The sequence below is a fragment of the Emys orbicularis genome, chromosome 2 (assembly GCF_028017835.1).
Source record: "Emys orbicularis isolate rEmyOrb1 chromosome 2, rEmyOrb1.hap1, whole genome shotgun sequence".
In the NCBI taxonomy this organism is placed as follows: domain Eukaryota; kingdom Metazoa; phylum Chordata; order Testudines; family Emydidae; genus Emys; species Emys orbicularis.
In genome coordinates, this window is record NC_088684.1 from 152,575,567 (window position 1) to 152,600,339 (window position 24,773).

General features: G+C 39.0%; 1 protein-coding gene across 2 annotated transcripts in view; it reads left to right on the top strand.

The window, feature by feature from the left end:
* CDH18 (cadherin 18) overlaps positions 1 to 24,773 on the top strand; it is a 258,530-nt gene that overhangs the window by 69,015 nt on the left and 164,742 nt on the right. The window contains exon 3 of one of the 2 annotated variants that reach the window (XM_065399560.1): positions 3,017 to 3,136. The exons of the other annotated variant lie outside the window; for it this stretch is intronic. Coding sequence (XP_065255632.1) covers positions 3,017 to 3,136 — 120 coding nt within the window. The remainder of the gene's footprint in view (positions 1 to 3,016; positions 3,137 to 24,773) is intronic. 2 annotated transcript variants of the gene reach the window in all.

Genomic DNA, 24,773 nt, shown 5'->3' on the forward strand with positions numbered 1-24,773 from the left:
TGTTTGCCTTTCTCCAGTCCTCTGGGACCTCACCCATTCTCCATGAGTTTTCAAAGATAATTACTAATTGTTCTGAGGTTGCTTTTACTAGTTTCTTAAGCACCCTAGAGTGAATTTCATCACACTCACACTTTGCTGACTTGAATACATCTAACTACATTGTAACCTGTTCTTTCCCTATTCTGGCTTGTTCTCTTTCTTCTCTGTTATTAATATTGTGTTAAGTATCTGTTCACTATTTATCTTTTTAGTGAGGACTGAAGCAAAATGGGTTTAAACACCTCAACCTTCTTGGTGTTGTCCATTATCAGCTCTCCTTTCCTCCTTGGTCCTACATTTTCCTTCCTCATTCAGTTACTCCAAATGTTTTTTATAGAATTTTTTCCTATTGTCTTTCACTCACCCTTAGAAATTTGCCCGTGTTTCTATGCTTTGTAGGATACCTTTTTGATTTTCAGGTCATTAAAGAGCTCTTGATGGAGCCATACTGGCCACTTACTATTCTTTACTCTTCAACCCCACCTATTCCCAGGCCTCCACCTTCCACTCACAGAGTCCCTGGGACTATTCATGTCTGTAAACTTAAGCACATGCTTAAGTGTTTTGCTGGACTGGGAAAGAGTGTTTGGCATCTTTCAGGATCAAACTTCCAGTCCTCCAGATGCCTTCCGGCTGTTAGGAAAAAAGGTACTGAAGTACTGGACTATCCCAAAAGTGCAGTTTAAGATGTTAGTTGTACTCTGTAAACTCTTAAATGGCCTGGAATATGCTTACATGAGACCTCCATTCTCTCTCCCTGTTTTAGATCCTCATAGCAGTGATCAGCAGAGGCACTCAACTTGTATACTCCTCTGTTTAAAAGAGAGAGGGACTGTTAGAAAGGTGTTGCAATGAAATAACATCAGCTTTGGACCTTACTCCTCCTATGCCTTCTGAAAAAGCCTATATCCGTTGATGTGCAGAGACTTCTTCAAAGCTCATGTTTTCCAAGCTTTAGAGAAGGTGTCAGGGCTAATATGTTTTGACAGGGTAGGCAGTTGCTGGTAATTACTGTTTTTGAGGGTAGGAAGAGATTGCAGTTTTTACCATGTTTTAAATATCTATAGAAGCTGCCTAGGTGGGGAGGTGGTTTTGGTTAGTATATACATTGAAATGAATAAAATCACTTTGTTCCTGTGTCCTGGCATTGACAGTGGCCCAAATGAAATAAAATAATACTACAGGATAAAATAATATATCCATTAATAAAAAGTATAAGTAAATTAATATGGAAAGTCTGTAGTCAGCAGAGATTTTAGACTATACTAGGGTACAGAGAAGATATGGCTTTTTCATGTTGATGTTTATATTATTGCTGAAGAGGGTGGAAGTTCATTCTTCAGGTAGTTAAGCAAGTTGTAAAACAGAGGAGGGGGCATTTGCTGTTAGTTGAAGTTACCTATCATGATTTGCTGAAACTTGTACATGGACATTAAGTATGGGCATCACAGTAAAAATGGCCATATGGATTTCAATAACAGTTTAAGGAAACAACATTGTATTTCTCTTTTCAGTTTATTGTACTTCAAAAATAATTCAGTTATCTTGAATCTAAAATGATTGCATGCCAGTGTATCTGTTACATTTCTATATAGGTTATTAAAACTTGGATAAAAATAAATAGGTCATCATCGGCTGTTTGAGCTATATTTAACTTTTCAAATTAAACAAAATATTCTCAATTTTCACTCTTTCCCATGTATTCAAATTATTTACATGAGTAGAATTAACAACTACATAGGATAGCAATTCTCAACCTTATAAGGTATATGCTAATCACCAGCTTGGAAGTGGAAAGGAACTTTTATGTCCAGGATATAACATTGCACTATAGCATGGATGCTTCCTTAAGCATTTATAGGTTCTGATCCTGCAAAGACTCACATGCTTACTTGATTATGACTCTGAGTCCCATTGACCTCAAACAGTTCAATTCATGGTGCATAACTATCTGTAAGATCAGAGCCATAGGCCTCAAATATCACTGCCAGATGTATGATAACACTAGAAATGAGCTAATGGTCTATTCCAATATTATAATTCTTTGAGCTCCTCGTTGATACTGGCCAAATCTATGTGTGGCAATAGGAAGTCTGAGGATATGTGGAGGAGAAGGACAAAGAATGAATCTCCAGAACTTTACCCTCCTTTCACTAACTGATTTATTGAAAATAGTGTCCAAATGACATAGCAAAAAAGATTCATAATCAAGTATTTACTGGAGAAATTACAGTAAATTTCAGTTTCTTTATTGCAACTGAGCCATCACAAACTTCTCTGCTGCACTTTATCTACACAGCAATTCTCACAGTTTAATATCTCTAGAGTGCAGTTCATAACCCTGTTCCACCTTATGACATAGTAGGAGTTGCAACTTATAATTTCTTACAAATATCTGTTAACCACAGCAAGAAGGCTGCTCCCAGATGTTTCTGTTAATGCTGGAATTCTGTCTCTGAAATTCCATTGATAGTTTTGTAGAAAGCAGTTTTAGGTTTAAGTTTTTGTTCTTTGGAGTCTTCTGATTTCTATACTATAATTGTTTTACACCTTTTATTGATTTCTGGAGCTCCACGGGTATGATTTAAAATGAATATGTCTTTCAAGATTAGTCTCTGCAGTAAATGGTGGTCTTATCCCAACATGTATAACTTTGGTGTGTTCAAAATCTTGATCTGGATACGAATTTTGAAATTGCTGCTATCTTTACATAATGAGCTGAAACAAAACCCCAGATCTTAACAGTCATAATTTTTTTTGCAGTTAGATACTAAGGTGATAACACCTTAAAAATATTCAAGGATGGAAGAAAGGAGAATCAATTCTGCAATTTGATCCCTTCTCTAGCTAGAAAGAAGGGGTTTTTGAAGAAAAAAATACAAAATTGTGGAAGTGCATTTAAAAATAATTGTATATACAAGCTTGACAGGAGATCTAGAACTTTTATCAACTAAACCTTGTTTTCCTGGATGTACAGGTACCTCTGTTCTACAGGTGACAGCTACAGATGCAGATGACCCTACCTATGGGAACAGTGCCCGGGTGGTATACAGTATTCTTCAGGGACAGCCATACTTCTCTGTTGACCCTAAAACAGGTGGGCACTTTATATTTCTTATAGTTTGATGCACCTGGTAGGTTGTAACCCAACATATGAAAGATTTTTTCCCTCCTATTAAATTCTACCATTGACTTGAACACCCTTTGAGCTATGAGAATTGCAATTTTGTACTATACATTCAAATAAAATGTCTGTGTATAGAATTAATTCTTCAAGGAGTTGTGATATGAACCATTCAGCCAAAGTGGAGTATCATGTTTTTGTATTTTCAGGTTTAGGCTCAGCAAACCACTCAACTGTGCCTATTAAATTATTATTTTAAATGTTTTGTCTTGCCTGTAGGACAGGCTTAGCAGGATTATTGAATGTGAGCTTCAACACACATACCATAAGAAACAAATATTATGTTTGTATTTCTAAAACTGCAATATTGTCATTACACTGAAAATGTGTTCTGTATGACTCAAGGTGTAGAATGAGCTGAAATGATCAAGTTTAAGCTCTGTGCATCATTTATGCCCCCCCCCCCAAAAAAGATACATAAAAACATAAAATAAGAATAACAAATTCAAATAGCTCATGCGAAAGAATAAGAAATGTCTACCAAAAGGGGTGTTTAATATTGCTTGAATTTCCTGGACCCCATTAACTTGTCTATGTTTGATGATAGACATTTTGTTTTGTTTAACATGATTTTTTTATCTGTAATAACAAGGCTGTTTAATTTAATACAGTATTCACTTCAGATGAATTTAATAATTGTTGTTTTTCCTTTCCCATCCCCTCCAAAAACAAATCCTCGTAAGCCAGCAAAATTTTGCTATGGAGCAAAGAGATCACAACTACTATTTATGACAGAAAAAATAATACTTTTGAAATTGTATGACATAAAATAAATTCAGAGACACTTTATATGCATATATAGTCACAGGAGGCATGTTACATGTGAATGTATGTGATTGTGTATGTGTTGATCTCCATATTCACAACTCTTACCTCACAATTTACTATGTGGTGTGAGGTAAGAGTATCTGAATCTGGAGATTGGTGATTATAAAACAAAGTATTTTTATCAGGAACAATGGGTTCTAATTCTCCCGGACATGTCTCAAGATAAGAAGCCTGTAGACTCAGATTGAAACATGAGATTTTATGCTGTGTCTTTAAGAGGTGTAGCACAAACCTCCCAGCCAGGGGAGGGGGATTAAGATGGTGTTATATCATCTTTTCTTGGCCTGAGGTTTCAGGCAACTATGGGCACTGAAACAGCCCTGGGTGTATTTTAGGCAGCTCTATATTTGAGGAGTCTAAGCTGTGTTGCCTGTGGGCAGCAATGCCACCCAGAATCCACTATTGTGGTGCCCCGCACACATTCCCTAGTCTGGGATTTGCAGAGGTGGTCTCTACTCCATTCCTATGGTGGCTGGATCCAGGAATTTCACAGCCCATTTTGCTGCCACAATATAAAATATAAAGCAGCACAAAGATTCCAGAGCGGGAAGGAGAATTCCCTCCCTACATCATTTTTTGATGAACTTGTTAAAACAATAACAATAGCTTGCTAACTTTTATCCAGAAAAACTGATCCAGGGTACCAACAAATACATTAATGAGGCTTTTAATAATTTACACTTCAAGTTGCTCATGCAGCTTTCAGTGGGGAGGGGTGTGTGTGCGTGTGCATAGATGTATCAGATCCTTTAGAAAGAATATTGAATTCAGTTTGTTATAAAGGTGACAGCATATCTGTATTTGATTGGCCAAGCATTATGATGTGTTTGATATCTGATTTGTTTTATATAATTGTATTAATGTAGGCATTATAGAGTAAGATTATTTATAAGTAGATTGTATTTTAAAAAAACTTAAGAAAAAAAATGGAAATTCAGAGTTAAGGTTACCCACATTTTCTCATCCCTGTACCCCACCACACTATGCACCATCCAAATATCAGATCACATCTGTGTTAACTATAATTCTCATTTTTGCCTTTTATATTTCTATTTTATTTTTGTCATTCTGAGGCAATGTTCGATCTAATTCATTTTGGAGAATGAGATATTCTGTAAACTGGAGCCATTACGTTGCCAATGGATGGCTCATAGTGGAGATTTGGTTGTGTGTGGATGTTTGAAAGTCATCCCACATCAGGGAAGAGAATAAGATAGTTGTAGTGGTCTTTGTACTCAGAAAGTGGATGAGAGTAGATTTGACATCGCTTAAGTTTATAACGCCAATCCTCATCAAGGCTTCAGAAATTAACAGTTTCGAGGCTTTATGTAGATGATAAGATGTGAAAATATTATGACTTCTTCTTGACTATATTGGAAATCTGGGATGGCAGAGAAAATTGGAGAAAGGCATTTGACTTGGCAGGTAGTATGCTGAGTTTGTTATGATCCAAACAAATGGGAAAATTAAGATACTGGAAAATGAAGAAAAAGGTGTAGTGTGTGGCTTTAAGGTGTTTGTAATCTAGATGTAGGATAGTCAGAGATATAACAGGAGAATATGAACTGACAGTCTTTGTAAAATCTTAATTCTGAACTTCCAGATTTTCAATCATTTCTATTCTTTACAACTTTACAATAGGTCACTTTTCTTGAAGTCTTTCTTCTACTCTATCTTAATGAAGATTTTATCTGGCCATTATCTTAGCTTATAATATATAAAATAATGATATACAAAAACTAAATGTAGATGGATTTGATAAAAACTGGAGGGGAGAGAAAGAGAGAAAGTCTTATGAACTCCCCACGAATCCATGCAAGTGTTACTGAAACCCACAGGGTCCCTGTCACAATTCTTAAAGCTTCTTGGAGTCTTTGGCTAGGGACATCTTAAATCTTTTATAGCTAGCTGTCCATTGTGAATACCGACTTTAAGAAGTGCACTGCTTGTAACTACAGATAGGTTGAACTCAGTGCTATGCAATTTACAATTCAAAGACTCCAGTTCTGGACTTCTCAGAAGTATGGTATCAAATAACTCAAAAATTAAACTATCACACTTTCAGAAGTTGTCAAAGTTGAAGAGAATAAAACAATTGTCACTGAAGAGAATAAAACAAATTTGAAATATTTTGATCAATGGTGTTTGTTTGTTTTTTTTTAAGTTAGACTTTCAAAAATGCAAACAGGTTTCATATTTTTGAATTTTTATGTCTTAAGGCATTTGCTTAGCTACCCTCAAATAAATACATAAATAAATAAATAAAACTAGACTCCTTCCCTGGCAAAATAATATGTGCAAAATTATGTTAAATCATGCTGCATAACAGTAATATGTGATGAAACTTATTAACATTAATAAGTTAGAATTATGATATTGCTATAAAGACACGTGTATATAGCAATATGCTACAAAGACTTAAGTGCTCACCCCATTTCAGCTCACTTAAAAATGCAGTGCTAATGGTACAGGCACATTGATAGTTGTATTTCTATTTTAGAGAGAGTATATCAATATAAAATGAGTACAACTATTAATGTGCCTACATTACCATTAGCTCTGCATTTTTAAGTGAGCTGAAATGGGGTGAGTACTTGAGTCTTTGTAGTTTTAGCTGGTGTGATTTTGTTCTTTCTGTGTTTGATGGTTTTGATAACATTGGGCAGGACTGTGGCTTTTGAACGAGGGGGTACAGCATCCCTTTGTTTCCATGCAGAGGTCAGCCAGAGAGCACAACACACTACAGAAAGGGCAGAGCACTATATTTTTGATTTATTATTAATTCTTAGTATCCGTATCACGTAGGGGTCCCGATCAGGGCCCCATAGTGTTCAGTGCTGTACACACACAGGTCATAAAAACACAGCCCACACTCCAAAGAGCTTACAGTTTGAAGCCTTGAGTACAGAGAAATTTGCACCAACTTAACTATCTCCATTTAGGTTTCAGAGTGGTAGCCGTGTTAGTCTGTATCAGCAAAAACAACAAGGAGTCCTTGTGGCATTTTAGAGACTAACAAATTTATTTGGGCATAAGCTTTCGTGGGCTAAAACCCACTTCATCAGATGCATGGACTGAAAAATACAGTAAGCAGTATATATATTACAGCACATGAAAAGATGGGAGTTGCGTTACCAAGTGGGGGAACAGTGCTAACAAGGCCAATTCAATTAAGGTGGAAGTGGCCTATTCTCAACAGTTTACACGAAGGGGTGAATATCAAGAGAGGGAAAATTACTTTTGTTGTGCCAACGAGGCCAATGCAATCAAGGTGGACGTCGCCCATTTCCAACAGTTGACAAGAAGGTGTGAGTATCAGCAGAGGGAAAATTATTTTTTGAAGTGACCCATCCACTCCCAGTCTTTATTCATGCCTAATTTGATGGTGTCCAGTTTGCAAATTAATTCCAGTTCTGCAGTTTCTCACTGAAGTCTGTTTTTGAAGGTTTTTTTGTTGAAGAATTGCCACTTTTAAATCTGTTATTGAGTGTCCAGGGAGATTGAAGTGCTCTCCTACTGGTTTTTGAATGTTACAATTCTTGATGTCTGATTTGTGTCCATTTATTCTTTTGCGTAGACACTGCCCTGTTTGGTTTCCATTAAGAAATTGATTTAATTATAATGGTGAAACTCTCTTGTGTGAACATTTCAGTTTAAATGTCTTATATAAATTTGGCATAAGTACATCCCTTACTGACCTAAGCTAAAGCTAAAGCCAAGCCTGTTTGGTAGGGCTCATAATTGGCTGGTGGTATGGAGGATGGTTGACAATAGCACAGGATTTAGAAGATCTGAGTCTAATTCTTTCTTCTTCATCAACTTCCTTCTGTGACATTGAACAAGTCACCTCTTTCTGTTCTTCAGTTCCCCATCTGTAAAATGGGGATAATAGTACTCTCCTGCTTACAGGGGTGTTGTGAGGATAAATTATGTTAAAAAATGTGAGGTGCTCAGATACTAAGGCAATAGGGATTATATAAGTATCTTAGATTACTTCCACATTAGAGCAGGGAGGGAACTTTGAATATTTTACAACTCCCTGCTCAGTCAGCTGCTGAGACAGCACAGCTAAGTGCTGCCCATTGAAATGGACTAAGTAAATTCTTGATCTGACCTATTATGTTGTACTACAGTCTTGACATGAAAAAAGGCCCTAAACCTTTGTAGCTCAATATTTAAACCTTAAGAACTCTGCAAGAATTGTTACATGAAAAATGGAATTTTGCTAAAGATTAAATCTATTTAATTATGCAAGGAAGTATAGAGAGACTTGAAAGTCTTACTTACAATTATACCTCAGACCATTTACTTACACCCTCCACTACATAATCCAAATGTATTATTATACTTGACTGATTTCTGCTTTGTGGTGTCAAAAAGAGGTCATGCTGGAGAATGACCATGTCAGTCAAGGTCTTCTCTATCACTGACATATGTTACTAACAGAGCATGCAGCTAAAACTCAGCAACCTTTGGCCTGTGGCCCGCCAGGGTAAGCACCCTAGGGGGGGCCGGGCCGGTTTGTTTACCTGCCGCGTCCGTAGGTTTGGCCGATTGCGACTCCCACTGGCCACGGTTCACCGCTCCATGCCAATGGGGGCTGCGGGAAGCAGCGCGGGCCAAGGGATTTACTGGCCGCCGCTTCCTGCAGCCCCCATTGGCCTGGAGCAGGAACCGCAGCCAGTGGGAGCTGCCATCGACTGAACCTGTGGACGCGGCAGGTAAACAAACTGGCCCGGCCCACCAGGGTGCTTACCCTGGCGAGCCGCTTGCCATAGGTTGCCGATCCCTGAGCTAAAACTTACTGTTTCCTTTGTGGATGACCATTTCACATTTTCTCCAGGAGATTTAAGAACTATATTCCATGAGCAGGTTTAATTTTTTTTTTCTTTGAGGTATCCTTGGAAATAGCTCCCATGGATATTTTACCTCCTGTTTACACCAATGTCAAAGCATTCAGTTTATGGTCAAAGAGAATCACAAGAGCGAAAAGGTGGGCGAGGTAATATCTTTTATTGGACCAACTTTTCTATTGGAGAAAGAGAATCTCAAGAAATTCAAGCTCAAAACAAAATTTAAAAGAGTCTAGTCACTTTCTTCTAATTCTACCCTGTATTCTTCAGTGTATTGCTCTGATCCTTGAGGTTTTTGTTTAGTTTTGTTTCTCCTTTCAAGAATTGTTTTTTTTACCCTGGTTTTAACAGTGCTACTTTTTAACAAGCAACTAATAATACCCTAAGTATTATTATTTCCTTCACTTTAGATATCATGGGAATAATTAAGACACAAATATGAATCTTTTCTACTATGATTGTAAGCTGCGAGTATTCACCAGTCTTTGTTGTACTTCCATTTCTTGTGTTCAGCACATTCGCACATCATTATTATGTTCCCCAAAGGTACTCAAAGAAAGGGAAAGATGGTAAGAGAGATGAGTTGTTCATGTGGGAAGATGAAAAACAGAGTGGAAGAAAAATAGCTGGTTGATGCCACTTAATACATTTACCGACATGCTGCTGAGTGCTACAAAACACAGGCTAGGAATATTTAACATACTAGTTTTGATTAAATAAAGTAGCTTTTGTTGCTCTGCGTCTGGTTTTCCTGAGAACTCTATTTTGGCACAACTAAAATTTTCACAGGACTTCCATACAATTAAAACCCTATTTGTCCACTATGATGCAAAGACTACAGGAGAACAAGATGTGCTCCAAAAAACGGGGATGGGGGAGGAGTCCCAAACTGAGGACAGATACCTAGTCATTAATTTCCAGAACAAAAGTGCTCAGCAAAGCTTGTGTACAAAGAACAGGGGGAGGTACAAAACTGTGTGCAACATGTCTAAAAGAAGCCAGTGAAATGGTCATGCATCCTTCTCCAAAGCTGTCTGAAAAATGATGCTTAGTTGATTGATTAAGTAATATCACCACCATTGATGACCTTAGTCCTGATAACAGACTTCTAGGGAAAGTTGGAATGCATGAGGAGGAAGAGGAAGTAGGATGCTAGTGGCACAGTCTAGCATGCTTCAGACATTGATTGACAAAGGTATTGGACACAGACACATGTCCCAGACAGGACACAGGATCGCAGTCATTACCTCCTAAGAGGCTGCAGTGCTTTTACCCCAAACACAGCCACTATATTTATTCCAGGAAACAATTAAGAGGATCAATACAAAGGATAACAGGCTGCCCAGCACTCTTAGCTCATTGCCCTTCTGTGGAAATGGAGCTGGGCTCTGGGGTATTTTTTTGTTTGTTTGTTTTTATTTAATAAAAACCCTCTTTGCCCTTCTGGGCAATTGCTGAGGATGATCTGTGCAGTCCAGTATACTGTTATCCTTATCAGACTACTGGCATGATGTCTGCCTACCTGCTAATTGCCAGTCAGCACTAGTTCACAGTGCTGTTTTCTCAAGACTTCTGGACATGCCATCTAGAGACTCTAACATCCTATAAGCAGAACCATTATCCTAAGATGGCATTGTCCCAGTCTTCTGTGGACCTATACCTCCTTTTACTTATGATCTGTGGATATAGTATTATATCCCTATACTTTTTGACACAGTGCCTGGGGAAGAAGTGAGGCTGTACTGTAGCACAGGTTCCGTTCCTTTACCCTTACTACCTGTTTCCCTTGTCTTTTGTGTAAATTGCCCTATGCACAGCATTAATGGAGGTTTGGGCTCTATCTTCTGCATGCTGGGACAGCATAATGGTACTCCAGCTTTTGTGTTTATTATGCATCCTTTCCCCCGGCCAATAGCTGCTTGCATCTCTTTTCACATGTATTGGCCCCACTTCATTCAGGATGCTAGGGCCTATTTTTTTTTTTTCACTGACTGAAGCCCTTAAAATACCCTACTGGCTACATTACACTAGCTAACGATTCTGGTGTAAGAAAAAACAATTCAATTTTATCAAGCTGTAAAATGTGATGTCCATAAAGTAGGATTATCCTTCTATTCACAGATCTTTCTCCCTGTCTTTCTGTCTTGCTTTTGGCAAAAGATGTATAAGCTTTTTAATTTAAGAGATTTGTAAACATTGTGAGCTAATATTCTATACAAACACAGTGTAGAAAATTGCATGCATGATCGAAATGTGTTTAACTTCAGGGGGAGGAGAAGAAAAGAAAGAGATTTCACCCTTAAACCACACATACATCACTGTAATTTTTAGCTCATCTGGGATGTGAGCCAGCACAGTGACTCTAAAGATTAATGCACCAGACTCTTAAACACTCTTCCCCTTAGGACTTGTTCCACATGTTAGAAACACTTTGCAGGTCAAATTTCAGTTCTGTGGAGTTAAGTAATATCTTCATGGCTTTTGATTTTGCTAACAGGTGTCATTCTTATTGACAGTGATTATCTCTCTCTTACTTCCTGTCAATTTACTATGATAGAAAGAATGGGGAAAACATGTGGGCCAATAATACATCTAATCCTAAATTAAAAAATTACTGGGATATTCAGAGGATACTGTTTATCTTTTTGTTCTGTATCCATTACTTAAATTTTCTTTAGAAACTGATTGGATAGTTTAGATTAAAATATTAGTACAAAAATATATAATTCTCTTTGTGTACTAGTACACAACAAACTTTTACTCCTCAACATACACCTTAGCATTATGGCAACTATCATACTACACAGACCACTCTCCACTACCTTAATTTTGCCACCATTTGCCTTTCTCCACTCCATTACCTAATGATTTCTTTTCCAACATTAATAGTTATGGATCTTAGCTGTAGTAGCTGGTTGCACTGGTTGAAGATATTTTGCTAAAGGCTGTGTGCAGCAGGGAGGTTAGAGGGGATGATGGAACACTAGCCTCCCCAGAGGGAGCAGAGTTAAGGCAGCGGTGTGTGGTTTATAATGTATGTTAGTTGTAGTAATGGTGAGGTGTATGTTTGTGGAGGGAGGAGTAGAGGTTCTGTATCATTAGGTGACTTAACTTGTCATGACTTTTCTTTTGTGGGTTTGTATACTGTGTGAGTAGCAAACCTAATTACCTCATAATGAAGTGTTGTGTATATTAATTTCCTATTTTTTTTTTATGTTTAATCTGCTCTTGAGGTTGTATAAAGGGCAGTGGACCTGTGGGGTGATAAAAGTACAGCTCTTGGTGGAGAACATTTTATCTCTCAGCAGCTGCGCATGGATCCTCATTCATCTGCAGCTGTGCATGAGTCTGTTGTGAGATAAAATCTGACAAAAATGTAGATTTCCCTGATGGAGAAGGTTTTATGTGTGTCCATCAGTCATATTTGCATGCACCCAGCCCCCAACAATCAGGTTTGAGTGCACAGCACACAAACTGTTAGTTATAATGTGAATAACACCTAAAAATGACTCAACAATTTCTTTTAAACAAAGTATCTATTGTGCCAGATTTAGTCAGGAGCCACCTCTCTCTTAATGTACATTGTGCATATAGACCAGGGGTAGGCAACCTATGGCACGTGTGTCGAAGGCGGCACACGAGCTGATTTTCAGTGGCACTCACACTGCTCTGGTCCCGGCCACCGGTCCGGGGGGCTCTGCATTTTAATTTAATTTTAAATGAAGCTTCTTAAACATTTTAAAAATCTTATTTATTTTACATACAACAATAGTTTAGTTATATATTATAGACTTATAGAGAGAGACCTTCTAAAAACGTTAAAATGTATTACTGGCACGCGGAACCTTAAATTAGAGTGAATAAATGAAGACTCGGCCCACCACTTCTGAAAGGCTGCCGATCCCTGATATAGACAATGTTTCTCAAGACATTGGACAACAATGAAAAGTAGCGTTGTGAAGAACAAATTGCAGCTCAGCACAAGCAGAAATACATCCTACTAACCGTTTAAATTTCACATCAGTTGGCCACCTACTTTTAGAGGAAAAACAGAAATATATACCTCACTTTAGAATTCAACACTTAACTGAGGAGTTGTTATCATGAACCTCCATAATGCATTTTTTTCATCTGAGCAGGAAGGTGGGAAAGAAACTACTTTCAAAGCCCAAGCATATCATCTCCATAATGGTTCTGAGCTTTACCAACCCAGAGTGTCAGAATTTGGTGTTGGCTTCTGGGACGTCTTGGGGATCACCGAGACTAGTTCAGGGTTCTGTCACTATCTGTCCTGTTATCTTGGGTGCCTTAATGCTGTACTGCTGTGTGTCAGTACCCTGACACCAGTAGCCAGCCTAAAAACATAAAGGTCTCACCTTAGTTGCCACTAGCCTGGTTACTCCTTACATGTTGACATCAACAGCCCTTTCAGGCCTGAGTCTCCCCAGATCTGTCCATCCTGAGTTCTTAACTACCAGACATTTGGACTTTTTCCCTCTGGTTCATCACCCCTGAGGGAGTGAAAGCTACTCCTAATGTTATAGGTTCACTTTGGCACAAACACACCACACAGTCTCCACAACAGAAACCTGTTTGGGGTAAAAATAAACAAAAAAATAATTTAATAGAAAAGTCATAGTTTCAAAGGTGAAGTAGTAAGGGAAGAAAACATATCTGTGTTACACAGAAAATAAGCATAGACACAACCTCAGGCTTTACACTTCTATATTAGCTAAATTCCCATTTCTAATACAAGTTACCTATAACCTCTGGACAGTTTCCCAGCATGCCCTCTGTCCTAGAGGGGTTCCAGTATTCCACAGACAGCCCTGTGCTTAGGTGCTGGCCCTCCATTTCTGAATAAAAAAAATCCCAGTAACAAGCCTGCTTTTAAAGGGTGTACTCTCTCAGACTCTGGTGATGGATGGTGAGGGAAATTCCCTCGTCTCTTAGATTTCTGAGGGCTTGTGTATGCCTACAGTGCTGCTTCAGTGCAGCTGCAATGTACCACTGTAGAACTTAGTGAAGACGCTCCCTACGCCGACTGGAGAACAGCCCCTGTCAGCATAGGTACTCCACTGCCCTGAGAGGCAGTAGTTATGTTGATGGGGGAAGCCCTCCCCATGACATGGTGCTGTCTACATAAGGGGTTAGGTCAATATAACGGTGTCACCCAGGGGTGTGGATTTTCCAGAGTGATATAGTTATACCAACATAAGTTTGTAGTGTAGACCAAGGCCAAGACTGCAGTTTTCTTTTCAGTCTCAAATTGTTTCAGTTTTTTTCTCATTAACTCGAATGATCCACCATTATCTCTTCATGGCTGGACAATGAATGGGTACTTGAAGTTGGTTTTGCGTAAACAACTAGTTTGGGGGACGCCCCTCCCTGCCTGAGATCTTGAGAGGTGATGCTGTAGTTGCACCACAGTTACAATTTCAATGATCTATACATGCACACATTCATAAACATAATCTGTATACATATCTCCCAATCACCATCAAATTCAGAACATTACAAGCTTTCAGAAAAACACTTTCCTCAACACACTTATGTATTACAGCTGTACTGTATACAATCAGGTGATTCAATTACTTATTCTTTGGTGTTCAGGCTCCCTATTCTCCCACTATGTTCACTGGACCCTTTAGTGGTTCACCCAGACCAGGAAGGGGTTCTGTCACCAGCTGCCCTGTAACCCTGGTGCCTCTGTGCTGTGCAGCTTTGGCTCAGAGCTCTGACACCAGGAGCATTCTGACAGCACCGTGGTCTCACCCTGGCTTCCACCAGTCCAGATACTCCTTGCAGGATGACCCCAATAACCTTTCCAGTCCTTAGTCTCCCCATGACCATCTCCCCTGCAGTGCCCAGTCTCTCTTACTAGACACTCAGAGTTAACACCAAATTCTCTGCCTCTAAGAAGCCAGTACACACAACAGCTTGTTAGCTCAGATGGGATTATACACCCCACCTTAATACACAGCACTGAGATTGTTTGTTTGTAGTGAAACTAAGAATAAAGTTTTATTAACAAAGAACATAGATTTACCTGTTTTCAAGCAAAAGTCAGAGAGATATGAAAGGGTTACAAACAAAACAAAAATAACTAGTGTCTAAAACTTAATTCCAGCAAGATATACCTTTGCCTAAGATAGTTTATTTTACTCATACCAAGTTGTCAGCATTCTCCAGCATGACTGGCTGTTGCAGACAGGACCAGTCCTCACAGAAAAAAGGGCTGGTTTCTTTGTGGCCTCAGGAGATGGATGCCCAAATGGCTGTTTTGCTTCTGCTTATATTTCCCCAAACTCCTTGTTTTCTACCTCGAGTCAAAAGTGACCTCATGCTGTTCTTCCCTTCTTATTGACTTCCCATCCCCTGTTTTGGAACTTCCATTGTTTTGATTCCATAATGCTTAGTTTACATTGGAGATTGGTAGATAGCTATCTTCCCTCCTGTTTGGGAGAAAACCTGTTTCTCCCTTTGTTTGGTCACCGACTTTTAAAGCATAATATCAGTGAGTATCCATAATTCTTCATATAGTGTTAATGCAGACATTTCACAATGATGGCAATCACCAGTCACAGGCTTTCATAAAAGATCTTACTTGATACACTTGTATAGTATAGTAAAATTGTATACAATCAGTTGATTCAATTGCTTGTTCTTTGTAGTTCAGATCCCCTGTTCTCCCCATGGGTGTCTGGACCCTAATCCTCACAGGTTCTGTGTTCAGGTTCACAGAAGAAATATGGTTATACTCAGGAGGAAAGAATGGAATGGAAACATGCAGCTTGGCAGCAGACACCCTACTGACTCTTAGATCTTGCTGCCCATCCATTTTAAACCTTGGGAGTAGCCGTTCTCCTCATTTTCTTTTCAACCTTTACATCATCACATCATTATTGGCCTACCACCCTTTTGTTGACTTTTGAGCCCAGCAGAATTAGGGGCAGTCCAATGAACCTCCGTCAGCCCTTTATTCTGGGGGTGCCCTCTGATGAATCACGGGAGAGATGCTAGAGAGAACACTATAACTATAAGCTATGGTTGCCTCATAAATTGGGCTTCCCCTTCCCTCTCTATCCCCTTGTTACAAGGAGAGGTTAAACAACTGTGGGAGGGTCAGGAAGGGGACCTTCAGCTTGCCCTGTATGTATAAAACCTTGTATCCACCCATAACATGTGCATCTACCACATGGTTGGTCTTTGTTTCCAGGCTGATACATTTTAGAGCAGGTTCTCATCAGTATGGAAAGGATATGACAAGAGTTGCTGTTGCATTGGCTCAACCAGTTGTCCAAATTCTAGCTCAAGGTGCAGTATCTTATATGTAGGAATTATTCAAAAGTCCCTGTTCCCAACAGCCGTTTCTGGGCACTATAAAGTGGGTATTTCAGGAGTCCCAGAATGCATTGGTACAACCACACTTGTAAGCTGTGCTGCATCAGAATGCACCAAAGTGTTTGTCAAAAGCGGTAGTTTTGTAGTTTTCTGGGGTGCATGCACAAATGAAGCAACAAGTTATTTCATCACTGTCAATGGAATTCAGTGCAAAATGTGTACTTGCTAAAAAAAATCAATCTGTTTTAACAATATATCTGTGTATTAAATTAAACTATATAAAACACTGAATGCATACTCAAGATATGGACCTATTAAGAGAATATATTTTGCTGCTATATTTCATTGTCTAGCTAATGGCATTGTGCCTTAGCTTATATCAATAAGCATATACAATGAAGAAGGATGCAGCATAGCACATGCATATAATTGATGCAATTGAGTGAGATTTGCATGTCTTTATAGCAAAATTTTGTTTTCTTGATATACATTTATACCACTCTTGCAAAATCGTATGTGCTCATTCGTACTTGTCCTGAATTTTGTTTGTTTCTTTGTTTGTTTGTTTTTATTTTAGTTTTACAAATGAGTAAAATATCATGAAGGCAGGAAGGTTGTTTGTTTGTTTTTTTCAGTAGCATGGTCATCATGGGAAGGATTGGTGAGTAGATTTTGTGCCTAACATGCTAAATTTTCATTGCAGTTTTCCAAGATTGATGTATAAACATCTGTTTCTAAAAATACTTTGATCAGATTTCCAGTTGGTCTGTTTATTGAGTTAGTAGTTTACAGAAAGAAGTAGGTGAAGAATTACATCTTAACAAATGTAATAATAAATGTAAACATTTATAGCTAGATTGTTCCTTTTAGGTGCAGCCTTGAGCAGGGATGGTGCATAAACTGCCCCAGTCCAGAAACAGAAGTGACAGGCATTGTGCCTCAGAGATATTCATATGAAGCACAGTTCATTCCCTGCTTGCCCCTCGGGCTCGGGGTCAGGGATAGGAATTTGCCACTGGCCTATGCCAGAAGCATATTATGACCCCCTCTTCCCCCCCCCCCCGTTGTGAAAGCTGGATATGGGGGCCAGGGACAGATGAGTGGCGGGGCCTGTCTCACTCCTGGGCATTTGTGTTATCCAAGTCACAGACTAGGCAAGGTGATCACAACACTTAAGACTTGCAGAACCTACAGATTTATATTGGTTTTGCTGTAATTCTCCTCCCTCCCCTTTTCTTCCCCCAACAGACTGCCTGATACTAGCAGGGACTTACAGGCTGATCCAATGCCCATTGTGGTCAATAGTAGATTTCCATTGCCTTCAATGGGCATTGAATCAGACCCTTAGTCAAAATTAAGTAGATATTTTTTCTTCAAATTAATTAATTTGGGATTCATTACTACAACTAAAGTGTTTTTTTTTCAGCTTGAAGACACTTTCTTTCTGATAGGCAGCTAGAGGATAAATTTCAAAGACTTGAAACTAAAAACAATTCACATACATTTCTTCACAAAGATAGTTGCTGACACACACATCCATACTCCCATGCCCAAAACAAAAGTGAAAAATCAGAATTGCAAATCAAAATAAAATGTCCTTTAAATAGAGTATTATAGTTTAAGAAAAACAATAACAACAACAACAACAAATACTAGAAGACCTGATTCTAGCTTACACTAAGGCCATACCACTTTGGCAGTGTAAAAGGGCCTAATGTAAACTGAAATCAGTCCCTCTAAAGAATTTCAGGGTAATCGAAAAGTTATGCTCTTTAATTAATTTTAACTTTGTCCTGCATTGCTGCCCATCTTTCACCTGCAGGTGAAATACTATTTGTCCCATGCCCTGCTGACTGTGTGAACTCAGAAATATGCTCTTGAGTTGTATAATAATATCATCCACAACAAATCTTCATCTTACGTTGGATTTTAGAGGGTTTATGTTATATATCAGGAAGGACAAATCTTTATATCCTTGGGCTTTGATACCCATAAAGGTAATGGTTCCCAAATTTGTCCCCGTGTTGGACAGCTGATTCACTGCAGCATGCAAGGTTTTGACTGAGTGGACAAAAGATGCAGTGGTACCACTAGTATTTGTTGTTGTTGTTGTTTTTCTTAAACTTTATACATCCTAACTATGTCTGCTAATGTCTCACAAATTAATGAATGAGTAACATCTATAGATTCTTTATTAATTCAGGAACTGTGTCCAAAACTCTTAAACTTTTAAGCATTACTTTGCAGAAAAAAAAACCCAGAAAGTTGATCTATGTAATACAATTATTATAATAAATAATTTAAAAATCTTAAAATTTTAATTGAGTGATGAGGGAAAGGTTGGTTTTTTTGTTTGTTTTCTTTTGCTTTTTAACCTCACCCTTTGAAAGCTTGATTTATGCAGGAGCGCCGCCAGCTTTTTTGCCACTCTAGGTGGGGGAAGGTCCCGCCCCTGAAATGCCGCCCCCGACAGAGGTGGTGGAAGGTCCCGCCCCCAAAATACCGCCAACGACAGGGGCAGCCGAAGATCCAGCCACCGCGGTCGCCGCCCCCCAAATGTTAGTGCCCTAGGTGACCGCCGAGGTCGCCTAATGGGTTTTGCAGCCCTGGATTTATGGAATAACAGCTAATATTTCCCCCCTTTTGATTCATGGAAATCAAAATAACATTGGGGAACAACAACACTTCTAAATACTTGAAAAAAAATTACCAGGTATTTGATGAGTCAGCCTCAATACCCACTCTTGGTCTGAAAAATAAGATATAATACTAAGAATGCTGCTTGGAAATTTATTTTTAAGATCCCAAATGGATTGAAAACTGATTTTAGTTCTGTCATTGTAACCAGAGGTAGTGAACCAAGAGGGATGATAAAAAAGTTTCCACACATGTGTGGTATTGATTCTTGCCAATTTCCAAGCCTCCTTAAAATCAAAGTTAATGTATCACAAAAATCTTCAGTTTGAGCAATAGAGAAGTTAAAATATAAATGTAATATTTGCAGTCATTCTCAGATTTTCCAGCCAGCTTTTCCACAAAGTAATCTTCAGTTAATTATGGATTTTGGATTTGAATAGAAGTAATTTTGTTAGACAAATGGCTTTGTTTCAGGGTAGATTATAAGGCAGTACAGACTATTTACTCTAACAAGTAGCAGTGGGATGCTACTTTCTTACTGGCTTATCTATGAGGTGAGAGTCCACACCGTGTCTCAGATAAACCATAATAAAACAGTGTTAGAGGGTCTGAATCACAGTCTAAATTCAACAGGAATCCTTCCATTCACTTCTGTGGCCTTTGGATTAAACCCATAAAGTCTTTCCTTTCACTAATGAATCAAGAGAGGTAAAAGTAATATTGCCAGGACTATTTGGAAACAGTTTGTTGAAACATTTTTGACCAAAAAATAATTTTGGCAGAAAGTGTCTGTCTTCCTCATTTTTGTTTAAAAAAAAAATCAAAACATTTTCAGTTTGGAGGTTTTCATGTTTTTGATGATAAGTTGAAAGTTTCATGGGAATTCTATTTTCCAATCAGCTTTAATGGGTGACAGTGCAATATTTTAAATATATTTTATATTATTATGTTTTCCAATATCAGTATCTTTGCAGATTTTTTTTTAATTAAAACATTGATAAGAGCTGAGTGAAAATCCACAATTTCCATCCCACGGGAAATTCTGATATTTCAACATTTGTTTGTTTGTTTCCAGATTTGGGATGAAAAGTTGAAATAAAACATTTTTTATAGAAAGAAAAATTCTAATTCAGAAATGATGAAACTACATATCCCATGACGCATTTAGAGTCAGAGGACTCCCAGGATGTATCACACATCTCAGTAAGTGGGAGACCACATTGCATTGTGGGACATGTAGTCTGGCCAAGCAGCCCTGTCTATAGGGGAGAATGAGGGCATATGGAACCCAAACTTCAATTCCCATGAGGTACCACACACTTTAGGTAGATGCAGTTTAATATTGAACAGACCTCAAATGAAATGTTTCAGTTCAATTTAGGAAACTGAAATATTTTTACTCAGATTGAACCAACTGAAATGAAATATTTTATTTTGATTTATCTGCATTATGTTTTGATTTTGAAGAAAGTGCATTTCTACTGAAAAAATCATATTCAGAGAAAATTCCTGACAAGCTCTAATGTTGATCTTCTGTTAATAATGAACTTTTTCTGATTGTCAGTTTGGTCAGTAATGTGGTACATAAATTACCTGTTGTAACTCTGGAAATGTTTGTAAAATAGAATGTAATTAGTTATTTTGCCATTTTATTTCTTGGGAATATTGGTACAATTTTGAATGATAGCTATCACAAGGTGACATAAAAAGTAACTGGTAATTTCAGTGTCATAATATGAAATTTCAATTGACATGTGGTAGGTTACACTATGATAGCTCTGCAAATGAATTGCATACAATACAAATTGTTCTGCATTTTTAGTATTAAAGGAAAGATTCACATAAAATATTTAAATGTATTCTGAGCAGAACTTGTTTCAACACTTCTAGTTAAGGTTGACTAAGAGTTTCCATTATAAGCCCCCATTTTTAGATGCTTACAACTTTGCCAGACTTTAGTTACTTGGGCTAAAATTCTCCATACTTACTCTCTCTCTCTCAGGCTGTTTATTAAGTTTCAGTAAAAACGGTATCCAAAAATGTGTTTAGGGAAAAATAAGTAGTTTTGCTTGTTATTTTTTTCACCCAGCTGTTTCTTTTAAGAGGGGTAGTGCCTCGACAGTTTGGAGCAGGAACATTATATTTGGGAGGTGGCCAATCCTGGGGATTAGAGGAGGTACGTTTTGTTTTCCCAATGAAAATCCACCCAGATTTGGTTACTTAAAACCTCAGAAAAATCACTATTTGCACCTGTTCTGTAGAGCTTTTTAGAAGATTGTTACTCAAATATCTGAGAATGGTTCAGCTCCACTGAGTTTCCTAAATATTCTATGCACTGTGGCACAGGGCAAGAGCTACGGGGAGGGGGATACAATGGTACAGCAGCTGCTGTCACTTGTTTGACACCTAGAAAGGAATAGTGAGTGCCAGTCATGAGATCTAATATTGTCTTCTCTGCTCATTGGTGTTAATTCTATGAGCTCCACAGTCCTTTTTATTGAGCAAGTCCTCAAACTGCTACCCTTGGAGCTAAACATAATTTCCCCCTTTCTGCTCACCCTGTTTACAGATGAGATAGCTAAGAAGTTGCAAAAGATCGCCCGTGCAAGAGCTGGAAATAGAACCCAATGTCCAGAAAAGTGACTGAGAATGCCCACCACAGAATGCACAACCCAGCATGGGGGGAAAGGCGGCTGTTACAAGATGGTCTGCCTCTTTATGGGCCAGGGGACCTGGGGTCAGGGGACCCAGGGCCAGCCAGCCCTGTTCAGATACAGACTTTTTTAGAATAGATGTTTTTGCCTGGGAGAGGGGATTATCAAATCCATCTGGGAAAGGGTCAGGTGATTCCTATAAAAGGCTGAAATTGCTCAGTGGAAAGGACAGTTAAAGGAAGTAATTGGGCTCCTGTGGTAGACTATGGAGGAAGGAGAAAAATATGCCTGGAGGAAGGTCTCTGTGCCCCTGCAGCCTTCTTTGGATAGGGGAATAGCTGTATTTTGTGTTGGAGAGTCCTAAGAAAAAGGGCTTGATCCATACTTTGGGTTTGCTGTCAGTCCTTCCTGCACTGGGAAGACAGGCCAGCATCTCTTAAATTCTGGGCTGCTTCAGGCATCAGTCCAATCCTTGATGTAAAATACAACAGTCCCAGAGGTTGCTCTAACCTTCAACAGCCTTAACTGTCTGCTTATAGGCAGTTCTGCAGTTCAGAATTGTTGAAGCAAAGAGCACTTCCCTACCTCCAATATCTGGCCCTTTCTCTGCTTCCAGGATGACTTTATGGCAGGGGCATAGTGGAGTGTGGTGTGTTTATGTTTAGGCACTGGAATAGGACCTGGGAGAGCTGGACTTTATTCTTGGCTCTTCCCCAGACTTCTTATGTGATGCTTGACAAGACTATTGATTATAATGCATTAGGACTGTACTGGCAACCTTAATTCTGGCATGTCCGAGGTTTGGAATGCCTGACTTTGCAACCTTAAAATTCTTTTAAGATAGCTACTACTTGTATAAACTTTGCTGTGTAAAGTAAAGACATGTATAGGGGTACTACAAGTCTGTTTTTTTTTTATTTTTTTGTTTTGTTTTTTAATATTGGAACAGATCCAATATTTGGATCTGCCAAATCTAAGGAATCCGTACCGTCACTTAGCTAGCTTTTGCTGGTGTTTATGAATTTTTCCCCCCCTCTAATAATTCAGGCAAACACATGAATGACTCTGTATGGAGACTAGTTGGTCTATGCAATAGTGTACTTCATAAAGCTAGGGACATTTATTCATTAGTAAATAATTAGTTTCATAATAATGTTTAGTCTTTCTCAATCATTATGTCTCTGAAGGGGTGAGTCTAAGCAGTCTTATTACATGTTTGCAAAACAGACTAAACAGAGAAGAGCAGGTGATATAGAAAGGAGAACTGTATTGTAGATTATCACTTTTCTCTTTCTGATTTAAACATTTCTATTGTAGTAAAAAAAAGCATTGTTTGTTTGCAGTTAAATGGAAATAAAGAGTTACTTGTACATATCTGAATTGGAACTGCAGATGGGCGTTGATAAGATAATTACTTTTTTTTCCCATTTTGTTTTTTATATATCAAAGAGAATGTTGTACTTATGAAGGCAAATAGGAAAATTCCTTATGACAATAGCTCTCCCCTCCACAATACTAGGGCCCTAATGCTTTAGTCTATAAAGAAAAACCTGCACTATAGATAGGGCCCTATCAAATTCATGTTCCATTCTGGTCAATATTATGGTCATAAGATTTTAAAAATCATAAATTTCATGATTTCAGCTATTTAAATCTGAAATTTCACGGTGGTGTAATTATAGAGATCCTGACCCAAAAAGGAGTTGGGGGGGGGGGGGGGGGTTTGCAAGGTTATTGCAGGGGGGGTGCGGTACTGCTACCCTTACTTCTGCACTGCTGCTGGCAGAGGCGCTGCCTTCAGAGCTTGGCAGCTGGAGAGCGGCAGCTGCTAGCCAGGACCCCAGCTCTGAAGGCAGAGCCACTGTCAACAGAAGCACAGAAGTAAGGATGGTATGGTATGGTATTGCCACCCTTACTTCTGTGCTGCTGCCTGCAGAGTTGTGCCCTCAGTCAGCAGCTGCCACTCTCCAGCTGCCTAGTTCTGAAGGCAGCAACACAGAAGTAAGGCTGGCCACGCTTACTTCTGTGCTGCTGCTGGCAGGGCGCTGCCTTCAGAGCTCAGCACCTGGCCAACAGCCGCTGCTCTCCAGCTGCCCAGCTCTGAAGGCAGCACAGAAGTAAGGGTGGGCAATACTGTTACCCTCCCTAAAATAACCTTGGGACTCCCCCTGCAACTCGCTTTTGGGTCAGGGCCCCCAATTTGAGATACACTGGTCTCCCCCATGAAATCTGAATAGTATAGGGTTAAAGCACACAAAAGACTAGATTTCACAGTCTCTGACACATTTTTCATGGCCGCAAATTTGGTAGGGCCCTAATTATAGATGAAGAATAATGTTTCCATTAAATAGTGATATCATTGTAATGTCCTAGATTCTGATTTTCTTTAACTTTTTTTGTGTTTATATCAGCAGTCAATCTGTGCAATACGCTATAGTGCAATGTAACATCCCCTATACAAATTGTGTCTGGAAGCATTTTACTGAAATAAGTGACACATTTGCAGTTATAAACAAGAATAGAAGGATAAAAGAAGTTAATAAATATAAGAATATGTAACAATACCCACTGTTATCAGATACTAGACCATGTTTTATGACTTTTGGAGCCCTGACCTATTGAGGTGACCAGGAGCAGGAAATAAAGTCAAATCTATTGCAGTTTTTTTTATTTCAGTTTTTATGACTCAATGAGACCCCAATCCTGAAAACACTTATGGACATGTTTAACTAAACTATGAGTCAGAGTTACAGGGTAACTGCACATGTTTCAATCCCTCTGTGGTTCCTCAAAAGCACCCACAAACTTAAGATTTCAGACTTTCAGCAATCAACTCTTGGACAGAGACCCTTGTGTCTCTCCCTCCTGACTGGGGGTTTTAAGGCTGCACAGCACCCTGCCATACACTTGGGTACCCCAGCAAGCCAGTCTTCCTAAATGCCACCACCTGTACTTTGCTTTCTGTGAAGATATAAGGGATACAATTTGACTGAGGTCAGAGGCTGGCAGCTAGTTGGCTGGCTGATTAGCCCCTCCTGCTGCACCCAGAGGTGAAAGTAAGCCGGTACCATCTGGTACGGCATACTGGCAAGAGCCGGTACGCCGTGCTGGACTGGACTGGCTTCTCTGGCAGCGATTTAAAGGGCTAGAGGCTCCGGCCGCTGCGGGGAGCCCCGGGCCCTTTAAAGCATCGCTGGAGCTCTGGCAGCGGGGGGCGGGCGGCGCTTTAAAGGG